Source organism: Danio rerio, chromosome 19 (genome assembly GCF_049306965.1).
Source record: "Danio rerio strain Tuebingen ecotype United States chromosome 19, GRCz12tu, whole genome shotgun sequence".
NCBI classification, from domain to species: Eukaryota; Metazoa; Chordata; class Actinopteri; order Cypriniformes; family Danionidae; genus Danio; species Danio rerio.
Window position 1 is genome coordinate 35,034,998 of NC_133194.1, and position 19,334 is coordinate 35,054,331.

Sequence of the window (19,334 nt, forward strand, 5' to 3'; positions counted from 1 at the left end):
GAAAGGCATGCAATCAAAACATGTATTATGATTTGATTTTTATGACAAATAGCCATTAGAAAATCGTCATAAAGTGATGAAGATGGTCCGCAACATTATCAGACTAGTGTTCAAGCAATGCTCAGTTGGTACTGGAAAAAAATTTCTCACACCAGCAGTCTGACCTGTTGACCCAAGGCATCATGTATTGATGATTTCATGATGTACCTTTTTCCAGTCTTCCATAACCCAATATTTACTCTCTTGGAGCTGGAGATCATCATCTGATTGAATGTTCGACTTGCTCAGAGACGCTTTTCTGCAGAACTTGTTTGTAAGTTAGTTTCCCCTTCTGTCAGCGTCAGCCATTCACCCCAGACTGAAAACAATGTCTCTCGCACCAGCAGTCTGACCTGTTGACCCAAAGCAGGATGTATTGATGATTTCAGAATGTTTATACCTTTTTCCAGCCTTCCATAACCCAATTTTTGCTCTTGGAGCTGGGGATCATCATCTGATTGAGTGTTCGAGGTGCTCAGATACGCTCCTCTGCAATACTTGTTTGTAAGTTACAGTTTCCCTTCTCTCAGCTTCAGCCATTCATCTCAGACGTCTGGCATCAACAAGACATTTTCACAAGTGTTCATTGAGTATTTTCTCTTTTTTTTCCAGTAGATCAACAGTTTCTACCACTAAATGACTTGCTTCCATGTGATGTGCTGATTATATTTTATCATTATTGAGCAGATATGCAGGTATATCTTAAAAAGTGGCCTACGAATGTATTTTCCGGGAGATATTTAGTCAATACATTTTGTAAATCAACATTTTATCACTCTGATGTACCGTACTTTGAAAACACTTAAATATTACACATCAAACTCACTGTCATCTTTCCAGTCAGTACAAAAACATAAAGAAACATAATGCTGAGTGAAGCAAGCTGACAGTAAGAGACAAAAGGTGAGTGAAACTAGCAAACATCAATGCAGTCCTGGTGCCACTGAAATAAACACAAAATAATGCAGCATTTAGCATTATAAAACACAGCTTGTAACATATTGAAACCACCTAACTAACATATTACTGAGAAAAAAAACTCAATAGAAAAAAAGTGACATGAAACAAGTGACAAGTGCTTTTATGTGAACTTAACCAAAAGGAATTACTGCAATACTGCATGTTTCTCAAAATATAATCAAATAATCATAATTACAGAAAGCATTAAAATTATATTCAGTTCATGTTTATGAATACACACACCGGCCACTTTATTAGGTACACCTCTCCAACTGCTCGTTAACGCACATTTCTAATCAGCCAATCACATGGCAACAACTCAATGCATTTAGGCATGTAGACATGGTCAACACGATCTGCATCAGTTTAATCCGAGCATCAGACTGGAGAAGTAAGAGGATTTAAGTGACTTTGAAAGTGCCATGGTTGGAGATGGGTTGGTCTGAGTATTTCAGAAACTCCCAATCTACTTGGATTTTCATGCACAGCCATCTCTAGGATTTACAGAGAATGGTCCGAGAAAGAGAAAATATCCAGTGAGTGGCAGTTCTGTGGGTGTAAATGCCTTGTTCATGCCAGAGGTCAGAGGAGAATGGCCAGACTGGTTCGAGCTGATTAAAGGCAACAGTAACTCAAATAACCACTCGTTACAACCAAGGTGTGCAGAAGAGCATCTCTGAAGGCACAACATGTCCAACCTTGAGGTGGCTGACCTACAGCAGCAGAAGATCACACCGGGTGCCACTCCGGTCAGCTAAGAACAGGAAACTGAGGCTACAAATTTGCACAAGCTCACCAAAAATGGACATTAGATGATTGGAGAAATGTTGCCTGGTCTGATGAGTCTCGATTTCTGCTGTGACATTCGGATAGTGGGGTCAGAATTTGGCATCAACAACATGAAAGCATGGATCCATCCTGCCTCGTATCAACGGTTCAGGTTGGTGGTGTTGTAATGGTGTGAGGGATATTTTCTTGGCACACTTTGGGCCCATTAGTACCAATTGAGCATTGTGTAAATGCCAAAGCCTACCTGAGTATTGTTGCTGAACATGTCCGTCCCTTTCTGACCACAGTGTACTCATCTTCTGTTGGCTACTTCCAGCAGGATAACACGTCATAAAGTGCAAATCATCTCCGACTGGTTTCTTAAAAATGACAATAAGTTCACTGTACTCAAATGGCCTCCCGTAACCAGATCTCAATCCAATAGAGCACCTTTGAGATGTGGTGGAACAGGAGATTTGTATCATGGATGTCCAGCCAACAAATCTGCAGCAACTGCGTGATGCCATCATGTCAATATGGAGCAAAATCTCTGAGGAATATTTCCAGTACCTTGTTGAATCTATGCCACGAAGAATTAAGGCAGTTCTGATGCCAAAATGGTTCCAACCTTGTACTAGTAAGGTATACCTAATGAAGTGAGTGTATATTATAGCTGATATAATGGCCGAAAATTCATCAATCTTCACCAAACTGCCAATGTTTATAAATTATCAATTAAAACACATAATTTTTTTCCAATTTCAGAATGCTATTTCTACAGTATTTTGAATCTTATGAACAAAACAATAAAAGAATAGTAATGTGTAGGCCTGTTTTAAGAAGAAAAGAAGAACATGCAAGAAGCATTGCTATTCTAAATACAAATTGAATTCAATCTCCACACTATGCTTGTTTATTGATTTTATTTTGTGTCATTAGGAAAAAGCACAGAGTAAGGGCCCTGGACAGCGCGCAGCATTGCATACTGTTTTTGTGTACAGAGCTGATAGGCCAGAATAACCATACTGTGTATGCAGCTTAAAGCCTTTACACGCTCAAAGCGCTTCTCACCGAGGCACGGTGATGTGCCTTAAGCAAACATTTAGTCCATGTAAAATCTTCTGTTTTACAGCTTGCCTTGCTTTGGCTTTCGTTAAGACACATAAAATCAAAAAGTGGATATCCAATAGTCCAATGAAAAGCAGCTTGTTGCATTAGATGCAGATATACTTGTCATTTTACATACTGCATTACCTTATTCAAGAGGTAAGTAAATGATGCTTATAGCAAATAACACCTTAAGGGGGGGAAACTTTTGAAGCATTTTAGACCCCTCACACTAGTCAGGGTGAGATTAGCTTAAGTGGCTGGATACAAAGAGCTTACAATCGTCGTGTATACAAAAACTGAGCTATGATTATCTGAATATTAATTTCAGATCGCATTTGAAAGTAAAAAAAGAAAAACAATATGTACACAGCCTGTTATGCTTGATGAAATGGGACCCATATCTTCCCAGTGAACCATTAACTGTGGGAAACACTTTGATTTCCACAATGGTGATCTTCTCGTTCAATTGCCAAGTTTAGTTCTACCTGAGTTGGTGTATCTTTCAGGGGTGTACCATCCCATCTTGTCTTTTAACTATTGCATATGACAATTACGAGACTACTGAGCTCCTTCAAACTGAATTCAACGCACCCCTTCTGTCAAATTAAACACCTGTCCTGCAGGTTTCTCTACACTGCTCGCTTGCACAGACGTTATAGTGAGAAATAAAAGAAAAGAGCTTACGCAAGAAGAAAAAAAGTTACTAGTTTGCACTTTTACGCATCTTTCCCTTATACGGGGAAGCGTTAAGACTGTCTTGGAATGCACGATATACTGAATAGAGTAAATATTGCCGTTACTACAAGCGTGATTATTGTAGATACATTGATACAGTGGCCTCCCTACCACTAGAGGCACCAGAGAGTCAGGCTTGGCTGTGAAAAAAACGTCAAGCCGCTTTGGACCAAAAATATGGCTGCGTCCGAAATCGCCTACTACTCAGTAGGTACTACACTGGAATTTCAATTTACTACACAACTGTTAGAAAAATTAGTTCTATACAGTATGAATGTGATTAGTGTGAATGGAACTTGGATGTGCTACATCCACCATTTTTTATTATCATGTGACCCACCTGCGTCACTTAACTCATATTCATGAATTCTCTCGTGGTGCCTCATGGGATACCATATCGTCCATTAGATGCGCACTTCATCGCCGGAAAGTAATAGGTCATCCGGATACTTCTCGCATACTGTTTTTTGAATACTACTCGGCTCGCATACTGTTTTTATCGTACTATATAGTATGGAAGTAAGCGATTTTGGACGCAGCCTGACTCGACTCATTGGTTAATCGTCATCGGTAGCCTCCCTTTTCGATTCATCCAGCTTTCGCTCCACTAGTTGACAGGCCGGGCTGGGAAGAGACACCACTTCCACAGGAGGTAGCATGACACCTTCTGGCTCAATGTCTTTTCTCTGAGAGAGATCCTCCTGGAAAACAAAGCAATCACAATCTAACAGGTTTCTGCACGGTTCATCAAGTCAAATTTAAAACCATTATGAATGAAATTCGTAACACAAATGTAACAGCATCATAATGTTGATCTCATTTATCTCAACTTAAACACCTTGAGATAAAAAAAATTGAGAATTAGAAGTAGGGTTACATGGACAGATTAAAACGAGAAGAACACTCTACTTTTTTGAAAATAGGCTCAATTACAAGTCCCTCAGAGTTAAAGAGTAGAATTTTACCACTGCATAATATTGCACCTGCTCCTGCCATGGTACAGCAGCAAAGTTCCTTGATCATTACTCCGGAATGAGAGTACAGTTTCTAGCCATATCAGCCTAGAAAATATCAACTTTTTATTCTCCTTCAGATTTCGTATATGATGTAACTACTTAAGGTTTAAACTTAAAATGGGAAAACGACACACTCTTGACCCACACAAGTTGACTACACTTAAAAAGTGTGTGGAAACTAGGGATGTCCAGATCCGATCACATGATCGGAAATTGGGCCTGATCACATGGTTTCAGACTCGATCGGATTCGAACATTACCTCTTGATCAGGACTCGAATAATATATATATATATATATATATATATATATATATATATATATATATATATATATATATATATATATATATATATATATATATATATATATATAAAGAATCGTTGCTTATTAACGCATAGTAAATCAAACTGATTCGACTTGTAGCATCTCCTATTTTCAAAATAAGAGTCCCACATAATAAATTTTATATAAACTTTGATACAATTTAAAATAAGGGAGAAAAAATATCATTGTTATTTCAAAATGCAAATTAATGGTGCAACATATCAGTCAGTGTTATGACTGCCGTTCTCCTGATGACCCGGCTGCTTGTCAGATCCAGATGAATGTGACCTAAAGTACTCACAAAATCTTGAGGACATGCCCCGTAAGCAACGCAACACTCTTTATTGTTCTGATTGGCCTATTTTTAAGACTTGCAGGGTTAAACGCTTACAGAGTTCACATGAGAACGAGGAAACAATGGTGTCTGAGGCTCATGGTATGGTCATTTCCAAGTACTAATCTCTTATTATTCTACAGATATGTCTATGCATACCCATTCAATCATTCATTCATTTTCTTGTCGGCTTAGTCCCTTTATTAATCCGGGGTCGCCACAGCGGAATGAACCGCCAACTTATCCAGCAAGTTTTTATGCAGCGGATGCCCTTCCCATCTCTGGGAAACATCCACACACACATTTACACACACTCATACACTACGGACAATTTAGCCTACCCAATTCACCTGTACCGCATGTCTTTGGAGTGTGGGGGAAACCGGAGCACCCGGAGGAAACCCACGCGAAGGCAGGGAGAACATGCAAACTCCACACAGAAACGCCAACTGAGCCGAGGTTTGAACCAGCGACCCAGCGACCTTCTTGCTGTGAGGCAAAAGCACCACCTACTGCGCCACTGCCTCGCCTATGCATACCCAGATTATCTTTATAGGGCACCTTTAAGCAAGATGCTAATGGACTAATCCAATTCAATTATTTATGCTAAGCTAAGCTAAAAGTGCTCCTACCAGACCCGGAGACTCTGCGGAAACCCTGATCAAGAGAACAAGCCTGACCCTGAAAACAGTTGAAGTAGTGTATTTACAGCAATGTCTAACCTGCTCAGAGAAGCGCTGACTCGTGACTTGATCTCCAAACTCCTGAGTCTCGACCTCTTCGCTGTTGGAGTGGCAGCTGGGGCTCGGCACTTCTATCCCATGACTCTCTAGTATGGCAGCCTCTGAGCGAAAGATAGAAAAAGTGTGCAAATAATGCAATATACGAATAATGACAGCAGTTTAAATGTAGCAGCCTGGCTACAGCAAAAAGCTTATACAGTTTCTTCAGGTTTTATAAAGATATATTTAAGTCTCTTTAACCCTTTCACTCGTGTTTAAAATACTCTACCTGAACCTCCTACCTGTTTTTTTTTTTTTTGTTACTTATTATCCATTGCGTTCAAAAGTTCACATGGCCATGGGTCAACGTGACCCATCAGACTCAATGATCTATGTACATATCGTATTTAGTTTTTTTGCCCTTTTCTGTAAATATTGACAAATGTTCGAATTATATTGTGAAATTTCTAATACTCCCACTCTCAAATATGTGATAGAACATATATTTTGTCTTTTAAACGGCTTATTAAGGATTTTATTTGTTGTTTTGGGTAATGAGCGCCGCCATTGTTGCTAGAAGGAATACAACTGCGATCGGAAGTTAATGAGAAGTATATTATTAATCAAATCACGTATTAATTGTATTTTATTTTGGAGTGTCACAAAAATCATGCTATATTGATGTATTTTAATGGGCGCCGCCGTTGTTCCAAGAAGGGATACAGCTGTGATCGAAAGTTAATGAGAAGAATTTATATTATTTATTGCATTACCCATTATTTGTATTTTACTACTATCTATACCTATCTCAATTCTAAACCAAACTCTCACAAAAATGTAAAACTATTATTTGCTTTACAGTGTCACAAAAAGTATGCTATATTGACGTATTCTTTAGTCTTTGCGAGAGTATCTTCAGCTGTATCCCATGGGATACTTAAGTCAATATAGCATAATTTTTGTGCATATCATCCATTTATATTTAAAAATAATTATCATTGCCATCTCCATGGACATCTGAGTGTATTTTACAAACCTTAAATGATATGTTTTGCTTTTGTTATGTGTAATTGAATGTCTGAATTAATTTGAAAGCATGGATAAATTGATTTATGACAAGAGCCGTGCACCCTGCGCCACAGTGTGTGCCATCAGATTTAAATTTTAACAGTTGATGACGTGTGCTCTGAATGCTCTAATCACACCAGTGTGATTGTACATTTTAGGGACCAGCCAAAGCAGATCACACTGGTGTGATCGTAAGCGTGAAAGGGTTAAAATCAAAGAAATACATTTGAATAAATAATTGTAGAGCACACAATACATCAATAAATGTAATTTTATTAGGAGCATGCAGTGAGTTGCACTAGGAACACTTCAAAGTTTGAAAACAAAACACTTCAAGCTTTGCGCCCAAATGCAAAAATTTATTGTTACACCCTACAAACAAACCCTGTAATATTAAGAGAAATTATCTTAATGTATGAAACTGAATTACAATTTCTACAAAAAATGAATACATAAAAAATAACTTGACACCCACCTAGAAGTCTGTTTGATTCATTTTAAATTAAAATGTATACTTTTAACTGATGGAACTGTTTAACACTGATAGTAAGAAATGTCAGTAACATTTCAAAATAATGGTCCATTAGTTAATATTAATGTACTTACTAACATGAAAAAAACAATTACTGATACATTTATTATGGTATTTATTCATTCTTGTTAACATAAGTAAACATCATTTAACTCAATCTAATGTTAACAAGCACAACATTAAGTTTTAATAATGCATTGTTTTATGTAAAACTATGAATAATAAATGCTTTACAAGGTTATTCATTCTTAATGTTAGTAAATACATTAAGAAATGGAACATTTTTTTAAAGTGTAACCAAAATGTCTCAATGTACAAAAATCATATTAGAATGACCTACAAAGATTCAATCTAAGGACAAAACATTTAAATTACATTAAAACAGGAACTGCATATTCATGAGGTAATAATCAACAAGGTTAGGTTAGGTTAGGTTACTTTATTTATACCCGAAGGTAGATTTGATTTGCAGTCAAGAGTCCTCATCTTACAACAGTGCCACACAAAGCAACTCACACAGTAACAACAACAAATGCGCATTAGGACATAAAACATAAACATAAAGAATAAATAAATAATCACTTTAAGTGTCCACCCCCCTCCCCCAAGTAAATATTTAAAATGATTTAAAATGATCACTGAAACATCTCTGCTTAAGTCTTATTTAAATGTCTAATGGCTGCTGGTATAAAACAATTTTTGTAACGTTTCGTTTTACAGCTTAATACTAGAAACCTACGACCGGAGGGAAGGAGCTGAAACTCTGAATGTAGGGGATGAGCAGTGTCATTTAAAATTGAATTTGTAATTCTCTTTAGCTGCCTAGTGTACACAGCTTCTAGATTGGCTAGTGACACCCCGGTCAGCTTACTGGACCACTTAACTATTTGATTTAGTGAATTTTTATTCTTGACAGAAAGATTTCCAAACCATGACACCAGAGCAAAGGATAAAACGGATTCAAGAAAGGCGAGATAAAATAGATTCATCATCTGTTTATCGATATGGAAATAATTTAACTTTCTCAAGCAAAATAGTCGCTGGTGCCCCTTTTTACACACTGCTGCACAATTCTCATCATAGGAAAGTTTAGAGTCAATAATTGTGCCAAGGTATTTATATGATTGCACACTTTCCACAGTCTGATTTTTAATGGAAGTGCTCACCTGTGAGTGAGCAGCCTTCCTAAAATCCACGATCATATCTTTTGTCTTTAAAACATTTAACTGAAGATATGACTCCTCATACCATCTGACAAAGTCAGTGAGTACTGGACCATGACCTGTTTCATCATCATGGAGTTGACTGACAATGACAGTGTCATCTGCATACTTGATAATCGTTCTATTTTCCCACCTGCTCTGACACATGTTTGTGTAAAGGATGTATAACAAAGGTGAAAGAACACATCCTTGTGGGGACCCGGTTGAAGAGCAAACTTTATCAGATAGACATCCATTCACTCTAACACTTTGTGTTCGATTAGTTAAAAAATTAAGGATCCAGCCCACCAAGTTATTACTGAGGTCAAAGTGTTCCAGCAATCTCTTAATTAAAATGTGAGGTTGAATTGTGTTAAAAGCAGAATAAAAGTCGACAAACAGAAGTCTGGCATGGGAACCATTTTTTTCTAAATGTTTAAAAAGTAGGTTAAACAAAGTAACTGTGGCGTCCTCTACTCCCCGATGAGGCCTATAGGCAAACTGCATGGGATCAAGTGCGTACTCTGTTCTTCTCAGCATTTCAGACCTCACAAACTTCTCAAAAATTTTCATCACAATTGATGTTAAAGCTATAGGTCTGAATTCATTAAAAGTTTGGGGTGATTTGGATTTGGGTACAGGGACTACCACAGCATCCTTCCAAACCTTAGGTACCTGCTGTTCTAGTAAAGATCTATTAAAAATGTATTCAAAAATTGGACTTAAGGCTTCAATGTACACAAATAGACAACTTGTAAATTGGTTTTAAAATTGTAATTGAATGTATTCAAGAAAAAAGAAAATACAGCTTCAAGCATAGTCAAATTTTGATGCTCACCTATGTTGGCACGTCTCTTCATCTCCTTCCTCCGATTAGCAAACCAGTTGTACACTTTGAGCGCAGTGACTCGTTCGAACTCTGAGAGTTTGCATCCTGAAACCACATTTATAGAAGAAATTCATCAATAAGTACACTGGCTCTTTTATATTCAGCGAGTACATTTGCCGCAATGACTTCAAGCAGGTCAGATACTGATTGAAATCACTTACCAGGCTTTTGAATGACAGCATTACAGGCATTGGCAATTTCCTCTCTTTTGGCCTCATCGGGATACTGATTCTCGATAAAGAAACTGTGAGAACAAATGAAGCGAATCGGAACAAGACTTTGGGAATATCATGCTCATTGTTCAACCAATGGGAAACAGTAGCAGCTTTAGAACACACTGTAATGTATTAGATGAATAGAATGGGTGTCAACAACATTTATTACATAAAAACACAAAGTGGGAAAAATTATTAAGAATGGAGAAATGTTTGACTCAAATAGCAGGCATAAATATGAGGATAGTGATACTGCTAATCTTGATGAAATAAAATAAAAATAAAAACTTTTAAAAACAGGAAGTTGAATATATTTTATTTTTGCATATTTAATTTTTTGCCATTTCCAGGCATTGTATATTACTTGTATTTTGGTACCTTCTAGGGATTTAATCCGATCAAAACCAAAATTGGGTATTGTCATCTAAAGGCCTTGGCCTTGGATATTAAATTGCGAAGATCTAGAGTTTTCGTCAAAGGGCGTGTTCGTGGAGGCCTCACAAACTTTGAAACAGGAAGTTGTTATAACTCAGGGATGCTTTGTCTGATCTGCCTGAAACTTCACATGCTGACAGGAGGAAGTTTGCCATAAATCTGTGATTTTTCTTAGGTTTTTTTTATGTTTATCAGCTTAAATTAATATTGTTCAAGGTTTTCTGTCATCCTAAGGCCACCGGGCGGCGGTGAGACCGGGTGCAAGGTCCCTTTTATCCTTATTATACTCCGAATATTCGAAAATAGCATACAAGTATGGCTTAGTAATAAGTGTAAATCCTGCACGTCGCTGGCCAAGCACTAGTCGCTGAATGAGGGTTCTGCTGACATCTGTAAGGTGCGCGCACTCGTATTTCATAAGGCGTGGCTTTGGACGGCAGAGGTGAGACTGTGTTTTATGCTAGTTGGTTAGCATTAACATGAACTGACAATGAACGACTGTATTTTCATTCACTAATGAAAACTAACATGAACAAACACTGTAAAAAATGTATTGTTCATTGCTTGTTCATGATGGTAAATGCATTAACTACCACAACCTTAAGTAAAGTGTTACCCATTTCATTCACGGTCTAATTGGGAACAGTTTAAAATGTTGAAGAAATGCCATCAATAATTGGTAGAACAAGAACCAAAAATAATATTTTACTCAAACATACAAACATAAATAGTTTCCAAGTGGTCTCTTCATTTTTTTCATATGTGTATATTTATTGATAATGTCAAAATTTAGATTTAAATGTTTTTTGCATTTATCACTACCATAATTCATTACTTACGTGTACAGAAATTAATTAAGCCCTTGAAGAGGAGTAAAAACCATATTTCACTGCTGCATGCAAGTGCTTTTCTCTGTGTGTTTCATCTCAAAGCAGCCACGCAGATGTTCTTGCCTAAATGTCACCCTGAGGAACAATTACTGTCTGAATAGTGCCAAAGACAGTAATGTGTTATGATTTACCTCTCCATGATTGACTGGCACTCTTTTCTCCAGGTGAAGCGACTACCTCTCCGCAGTCTGAAAGGTCCAACCGCTGCCCGGTCCGCAGGGCTTCCAGCCAACCTCCAGTCAGGCTCCTCTTTAACCAGGGACCGCATGGACAATGTAGCGCCTGTTGTGAACATTGTTGGAAATATTAAATATGTAAGTTGAAAAACACACCCAACCAAAATAGCAATAACATAAATTTACCCCACATGTAGCTAAACAAATATAAGTAATGGTTCTAGGCCTGTCACATTAATCAATATATCAACTTAGCACACAACACATGGACATAACCTTAATCATTTTTAGTGATGCAATATACATCACTCGTACATAAAAAAAACTATTCTAGCCACATTTTAGATGATTGTGCAACATCTCTATCTTAATTGGGGTGTCAGTGTCAGTATGGTTAAAGAAACACTAAAGTATTTACTATAAATTACTTTAGTATATTTTCATGTGGGTGACTGACAACTGAAAATAGATCCTTTGGCAGATGTCACAACCTCTGTTACTTTTTCCCTGCATTTTTTGTTAACATTTAGTATTATTTATTTAGGATATGTATTTTCTCATTCTGATTCCAATGCCTAATTATTAAATTGTTCAAATGACTATAGTTAAATTAAATATTCATGAGAAGAAAATTATTTGTTCTTTGGAAGAGTGAACTTGCATTATGGTGATATTATATTGTCGTTCTGGTATTTTATAACGAGTGACATAAAATGGTCATAAAATGACAATAATATCGTTTATTCCAATATATTTTGGTGCAATATATTGTACAACAAAAAATAAGTATTGTGACAGGTCTAAACCATTAAACAAAACATGATAATTATTCCTTCAATGGGGTCAAAAATTGCAAAATCATTTTTTTTTATTAATATCGTCCAAGTTTTAGGAATCCAATCTCTTTATAACATGAAAAATGCCATTTTATATTGTAACTGAGTGGTTAAACAGAAGATCAACAGCTGCTACATTGCTGTTTGCCTACTGATTTGCCAAAGTAGGAGGCAAATATCAAAAGTGAAATGCAGGTTTACACAGAAACCAATTCATAAAGATGCTTTGAAGACAACAAGACATTGTGTAATGATGTGGAAAACATGCATTGGCTTTCTTTTGGTCCAAACATAAGAAAAGAGTGCATCGGTAAGAACTTGGTTATTTGTTCAATAATTTTACCACAAATTTATTTAGGAACGACGCAAAATTGGATGCTGAATTTTCAGATAGACAGTAGCTATGTTTCCATCCAAAAATGTGAATTCACTTCATCGCAAACTGGAATATCGCATAAGATATCCGAATATAAAAAAAATAAAAAATAAAAAAGCTTCTATGTTCCCATCAACCGTTTTTTGATTTGCATATCCAAAATACACATTAAAAGTGGTGGATGGAAACGTAGCTGGTGATGTGTCAGCTATATTGGATCTGACATTGTTACACCACTCAAGTGAAACTATTATTATTCTCATTAATACATAGACAAAATTGGTCAGTCATTCATTACAGAACTTTTGATATGCATGTATAAATTCTTGGTATTTATGTATTTTTAACGCAAATCATAACGGTAAAGAATGAGCAGAAAGCTGTCCTTTACAAATTTTAAAAACGGTTTTATTACGAAAAACCGTAACCCAATCATACCATGTTTCATTCAGACTCTACAGACCAACAGGTCTATTTATTCAGTGTGTTCAGATGATGGAAGGGTCAAAACAGGACAGAAAATAGTCAATTACTTTGAAATGATGATTAAATCTTAGTAACCTCATAAGTGAACCTTCAAAAACCATATAAAATAAAATGGAAGTTCATGACCACCTCAAAAAACAGTTCAAAAGCTACAGACATTTTGTAGGGTTTTTCTGTCATGGCAGTGAGTTATGGTTGTTAACATTACTCAGGGTTCGTCAGTGCTCATTTAACACACAACAAATATGCAAATATGATTGACTTCAAAGTAGTGCTGAACAATATATCGTTTGAGCATCGTTTGAGCAATGTGTGTATAGGTGCATGTGTGACATTGCAGGATTAGATTAAAGATTAAAATATAAAGATATTATTATCTTTTAATTATGTATACAATGATGACCATGTTATTTTACATTTAATTGTTCAATTTCTATACTTGAATACTGTAAGACTCTGTTAGGCATTATTTATTGATTTGTTTACTTGTTATTTATAATAATTTTTGCAAATGCATGGCATAGAAAAACACTTGATCGTCCCAGTTGATCTAAATTAATGATTTCTTTGCAAACAGAGCTATGCAAAGCTTCTATTAAAGTTGTATTCATATCGAAACATATCGCAGCAAAGCAAAATAACGCAATGTCATATTTTTCCAGCCCTACTTCAAAGCATAACAATTTAACAACTACAAAACAAAATTATAATATATCAATTCCAAAACAATGACAGCATATGGATTAGCTGGAAAAGATCAAATATTAGGGCATCCAATGCTCACAAATGATCAGAACTTCACTGTTCATGATCTCCAATGGAGGCTTGCACATGCATAATTGGGAGCGACGCACTTGCGCATTTCAGCCAGGCATACCAGTTGAAAACATCTTCAGAATGGCGCAAGTGTAATGGAGGCCAGATAGTGAAGTGCTGTGCAGGTAAACCTTACTCCTCTGACCTCTAAAAGGTCCTCTAACGAAATATGCTAGAGGCCATGGTCTTTAAGCCTGGTTTATACTTCTGCGTCAAGTGACCGGCGTAACCCACGGCGCATGCAACGCCCGTAGCTGTGCATTTATACTTCTGCGCGATGTCTCTGTTGGTCTGCATTAACACTTCCGAAACGCTAGTTGGCAGTGAGGTGTAAATGTTCCTCTGTGTCGAGTTTCTTCGTTGCTTTTTTGCTTTTCCTAAACACTTCCGGGATGTACAAGCGGCTCAAACTCGCTCATTTTGAGGCAGGAACCGGCGGACGTGCAGCAACTTTAACTATGAGGTAAACACAAAACAAAACTTTCCATCCGGAGCTCCTTCACAGGACTCCATACTCAGCAAAGGTTGTGAATACTTATGTACATGTGAATGATCAGGTTTTTTATTTGTAATAAATTTGCAAGTTTCAAAAAATCTTTTTTCACATTGTCATTATGGGGTATTGTGTGTAGAGGAAATAAATAAATTTAATCCATTTTGAAATAAGGCTGTAACATAAGAAAATGTGGAAAAAAGGGAAGGGCTATGAATACTTTTCGGATGCACTGTATGTTCTACTGAAGCCAAAAGTATTTTTTAAATAAATTTAAATATATTTTAAGTCACCTAAATCTTATAGCATAAGAGTACATCAACAGACAATATAAATTTTCTAAATGATCTACCTATTTAGCATGTAGGCTAAATTTATGCAACTAGCCTGTGTATGCCATTGTACACTGCCACCGTTACAAGCCGCAGCTTTATCATTTGTTGGAGATGAAAGGCAACTTTAGATTCAAAAAGGAACAATTATTCATTTCCCAAAGTACTTCAGTTCGATTTGACCCTGCCGGATGAACATTACCTGGCTGAGACTGGTGAGCAGAGTACCAGGGGAGGAGGTGCATCAGCAGTTCTCTCTGCCTGATCCAGGGAGAGTCAGTCCTGCTCCTGGGCACCTGAACATGCTGGTTTTCACTCCATCTGACTCCTTTAACCCATTTGGGCAATCAGAAAACTGTTAACTAGGTTCCCTCGGAGGGGTGATGACAATTAACAAAAATTAAGATAGTACTCTGAGAAAACATTGCAGTGTTAAGAAGCAGGATTAGTATCTCGGAGCCATGCTCAATTCTCTAGCACCGTAGAGAACGTAAAAGCGCCATGCTTGGGGCTCAGTTAGTAAGGGTCGGGTGTTAACAGCACTTAAGTGCAAAAGAGGACATGAAAACCAGCATTTGACAAACCCAGGATCAGGACTGAGAGCTACACAAGAGGGTCTAACCTGGGAGATGGAGAGCAGAAGTGGTCCTGGAGGGCTTCACATTACTTAATTAGCTCCTTCAAACATCAACACGTTCTCTTTATTATAAATGCAAGACGATGCCAGTGTTGGCTGCGTTACAGCCTAAAAGGCTTTAAAGCTCATTTCCGACTGGAACAACCTACACTTCTTGGATGTGCCAAGAACAGCATTAACTTAAGCACATAACTGATGGGAAATGACAACAGTTGATTGAATTTCAATTCAGTGTAGAAACACGGCATGTCCTTCCAATGCACTTGCTCATTCGAACGTCGAAAGATACAATTCGTCAAATGCAAAGCCCTCAAGGACCATGACAACTATCAGGGGGAAACAACAAGAAAGCAAATGCAAATGATAATAAATAAATAAAACTGCTCAGAAATCCAAGCCCTTGCTTTTGGCAAATCATGTCCCTGCAATGGAAACTCAGCTCACCTGGGCTGTTGCGCTCCAGCAGGTACCAGCGATAAAATGCCCTGCGTTTAGAGTCGCTCATCTCCAGTCCTTGCTGCAGGAGCCACTGGGAAATGTAGCTCTGACTAATACCTACAGAATATGAACACAGGGCAAATTTTGAATGTGTGATGTGATCATTTGTTAAGGATAAGTTCTGGAAAAGGGTTGATTTCCACTGAATAATTTAGAAACATCAACCAATTTTGTAATATTTACATTTTATTCTGACAAGCAAAGAGATATCATGCATTAAGCCAAAAGCAAAGCAGGTAATTTATTTATGTGATTGTATGTGTAGAATTTTGCCAAATACTGATTTCAGTTCACAAAAATATCTAATAATTTAGAACGGACTTTTATAACAAATGAATTGACTTTAATATCAGTTTGTTTTAATATAGAATTTTGTATTCCTTTTTATTATTATTCTTTTAAAACGTTAAGGATTTATTGTGGCACAAGGGGAATAGATACTTGAAATATAAATGTTTAATTTGATATTCTTTTGTAATTAAATTAAAAAATGTAAATATATTTTCTCTCAGCAATGCAGTTGACAGTCCAACTTATTTTGAAGAATATATGGTTTATAAATTAATTTATATTCTTTATAGAATGAGACACTTCACCATTTTTCTCAGAGAAACATATTTCTAAAGGTGCTGTTGACTTGAAATTATCACCGGATGCTGATAACCAAAGAGTTTACAAATTAAGTTATGCGTAATAAAATGAAATGACGCAGGGAAAAAGTATAGAACACATGAAGAAAGTGAGGTGTAGAAAGGCAGTGAAAGTCTAGACAGCAGCTGAAATTTCTTAGTAGTTATTCAGCAACCCTCCGCCCTTCATCATTGAAAATTAATATTAGCTGCTTCAGTCCAACATCTATATTATCAGGATGATGAGGATAAAACCAAGGTGGACATTTCAGCAAGAAAATGATCCAAAACACAGATAAGGAAACTCTCAAATGCTTTCAAAGAAAGAAAATTAAGCTGTGGAATGGCTCAGCCAATCACCTGACTTGAATCCAATAGAAAATAAAAAATAAAGATCAGATTTGATAGACGAGACCCACAGAACCATCAAGAATTTTACAATTTGTTGAGGTCTGTGAAAATCTCGCACCTGAGCAATTCATGTGACTTCATTCTCCATATGAAAGGCGTCTGTAAGCTGCTGTACGAATGAAAATTATTATATGCATTTGTTTATATGGCAAAACATGTCTTTTTCACCACAGAAGGTCCATACTGACTCCAAAGGCAGATACTGATTAGATCAGGACCTGGGGTGTGTGTGGACTTTGGGGATTTTACAATGTGGTCACATGTTTATTGGTCAGTTTGAATGTCTCTGTATTTGGGCTGTAGTCACATGGTCAAAAAAGATGCAAAACAGCTGGTAAACTTTGCACTGTCTCTTTTCTTGGTCTGCACTTTCCTGCTCTGCTCCTCTCCTGATCTGGAGTCTATCTTCTCTGCCTCTTTGAGGCCTACTTGCTCTCTTTGTCTTTCCCTCCCTCTGTCTCTCCTTCTACCTCTGGTAACTTCATTTTTACATTTACGCCGAGTACAGTTATAATTATGTTTTTATCATTTCATATTTTATCGAGTTATTTATAACTAATTCAGTTTTAACCACAGCAAGTTGTTGTCATTAAATCATGTCATTATCAAGTATTTGTAAATTACTTTTGATTTAACATCAACACTTAATTGCTCCATATTGCAATACAATTTAATTACATAATAGCAACGCTCTACCACATTTTAAGCTATTAATACTGCCCTTATTTCCGTTTTTGTATCAGATTGCAGAAGAATAGTTTGACTGAAAATGTAGTTTTTTACTATCATGCTGATAACTTTTTAGTCACTCGGCAGAGCTACAGTTTGAACTACTGTGGTTAAAAACCCATACACTGCCATCACCCAAAAGCCTTTTATATAAAGTATTAAACATGTTTCAGTAGTTCAGCACTTTCACCTTGTGTCATTTCATTGCTATTACACATAACTCATTTCAGATTTTTTTAAATTGTTTTGTTTTAGTTTGTATTGTTTGGGTTTTTACCAAAATATGGTTCAATTCCATGTCAACAGTTACTTTAGAAATATTATTCCAAGAAAAAAAAACAGGATGTGTTCAATACTTATTTCCACCATTACAATGATATACACTGACTACAATCATTAAAAAGAGGGTTTTAAAAATACTGTTTAAAATCTCAAACATACATCTTTTTTTATTATTTTATAGAGAATACTATCCAGTTGTTCTCAACACAAACTGAAGTTGATACTATAAGCACATCTGAACCCAATCTGTACTCTGTGTGGTTCATCAGATCCAGTGTTGATTTTTCCTGCTGTATAACATATAATCTGTGTAAAACATCAAGAATGCATGCAATAGTTCTGAGAATGGGAAACATATTAACTAAGAGGTGGAAACGCAATCTGAGTTTGCAATCACAGTTTGCTTCCACAGAGTTGGTTTGCACTTCTCTCATCAGCTGTAAATGTGACCTCTTTCCAGTCAGATATTATCAGCTTCAGTTGCTTGATGTTTTTCCACCATCTCAACGTTTTGGTTATCGAAGCTGTGGTTGGCCTAGATTCTCTCTCTGTTAGGGTTGATTCGGACAAAAGTTTGGTGCACACTCGACAAGCAGAAAAATATTGTATGGAAATAATATGTGACTGTAATTGAATAAAAGGTTTGATTGTGTACAAAAAAAAAAAAAAAACTATTCACACTACCACCCTCCCCCAGTGCAAGACAAAAAAAAAGCATGCAGAGTACCTGTGACTTGGCCAACAATTGCTTGGGAGATCCTTCTGTTATTAAGAAAAGCCTTTATTTCTTCTTTCACAAGGTTGCTGTCCCTCCTACAGTCCAAATAAAGACAAGGATTAAAGCAACAAACTAAAGCACAGAGTCTAACAGTTCTAAAAAAAAAAAAAAGAGATTTAAAAATATGTTCTAAAACGACTGTTATATTTAGGGTATTACATAATATGTACTGTACATCCATAGGCCTATTTATACGGTATACCTAATTAATGCAAATATTCAGATATTTGTAATATATGTAATTATTTTGAGGCTGTAACCCAATACATTTAAGCATGTGGATCAGGGATCACCAAACTTGTTCCTGGAGGTCCAGTGTCCTGCAGATTTTAGCTCCAACCCTAATCAAACACACCTGAATAAGCTAATGAAGGTCTTACTAGGTATACTTGAAACACCCAGGCGGGTGTGTTGAGGCAAGTTGGAGCAAAACCCTGCAGGGCACCGGACCTCCAGGAACAAGATTGGTGACCCCTGATATAGACTGTCAAAAAGATCTGCAGGAGTTCAAACAGAGCATCAGATCACACACACAAAAAATCAACAACATTTCAATTAATTACTTAAAATGTGACATGGTCGTTGGTGTCACACTGGGCTGGTTTTAGTGTTTC

General features: G+C 36.6%; 2 protein-coding genes across 4 annotated transcripts in view; both read right to left on the reverse strand.

The window, feature by feature from the left end:
• Positions 1–19,334, reverse strand: part of hpca (hippocalcin) — an 802,589-nt gene that overhangs the window by 654,514 nt on the left and 128,741 nt on the right. The window lies entirely within an intron of this gene.
• zgc:91944 overlaps positions 2,674–19,334 on the reverse strand; it is a 30,483-nt gene continuing 13,822 nt past the window's right edge. Inside the window, 8 exon segments of one of the 3 annotated variants that reach the window (NM_001002668.1) lie at positions 2,674–4,313; positions 6,011–6,132; positions 9,651–9,746; positions 9,863–9,945; positions 11,373–11,523; positions 14,959–15,084; positions 15,838–15,948; positions 18,670–18,755. In NM_001002668.1, the coding sequence (NP_001002668.1) occupies positions 4,170–4,313; positions 6,011–6,132; positions 9,651–9,746; positions 9,863–9,945; positions 11,373–11,523; positions 14,959–15,084; positions 15,838–15,948; positions 18,670–18,755 (919 nt within the window). In that variant the 3' untranslated portion in view covers positions 2,674–4,169. 3 annotated transcript variants of the gene reach the window in all.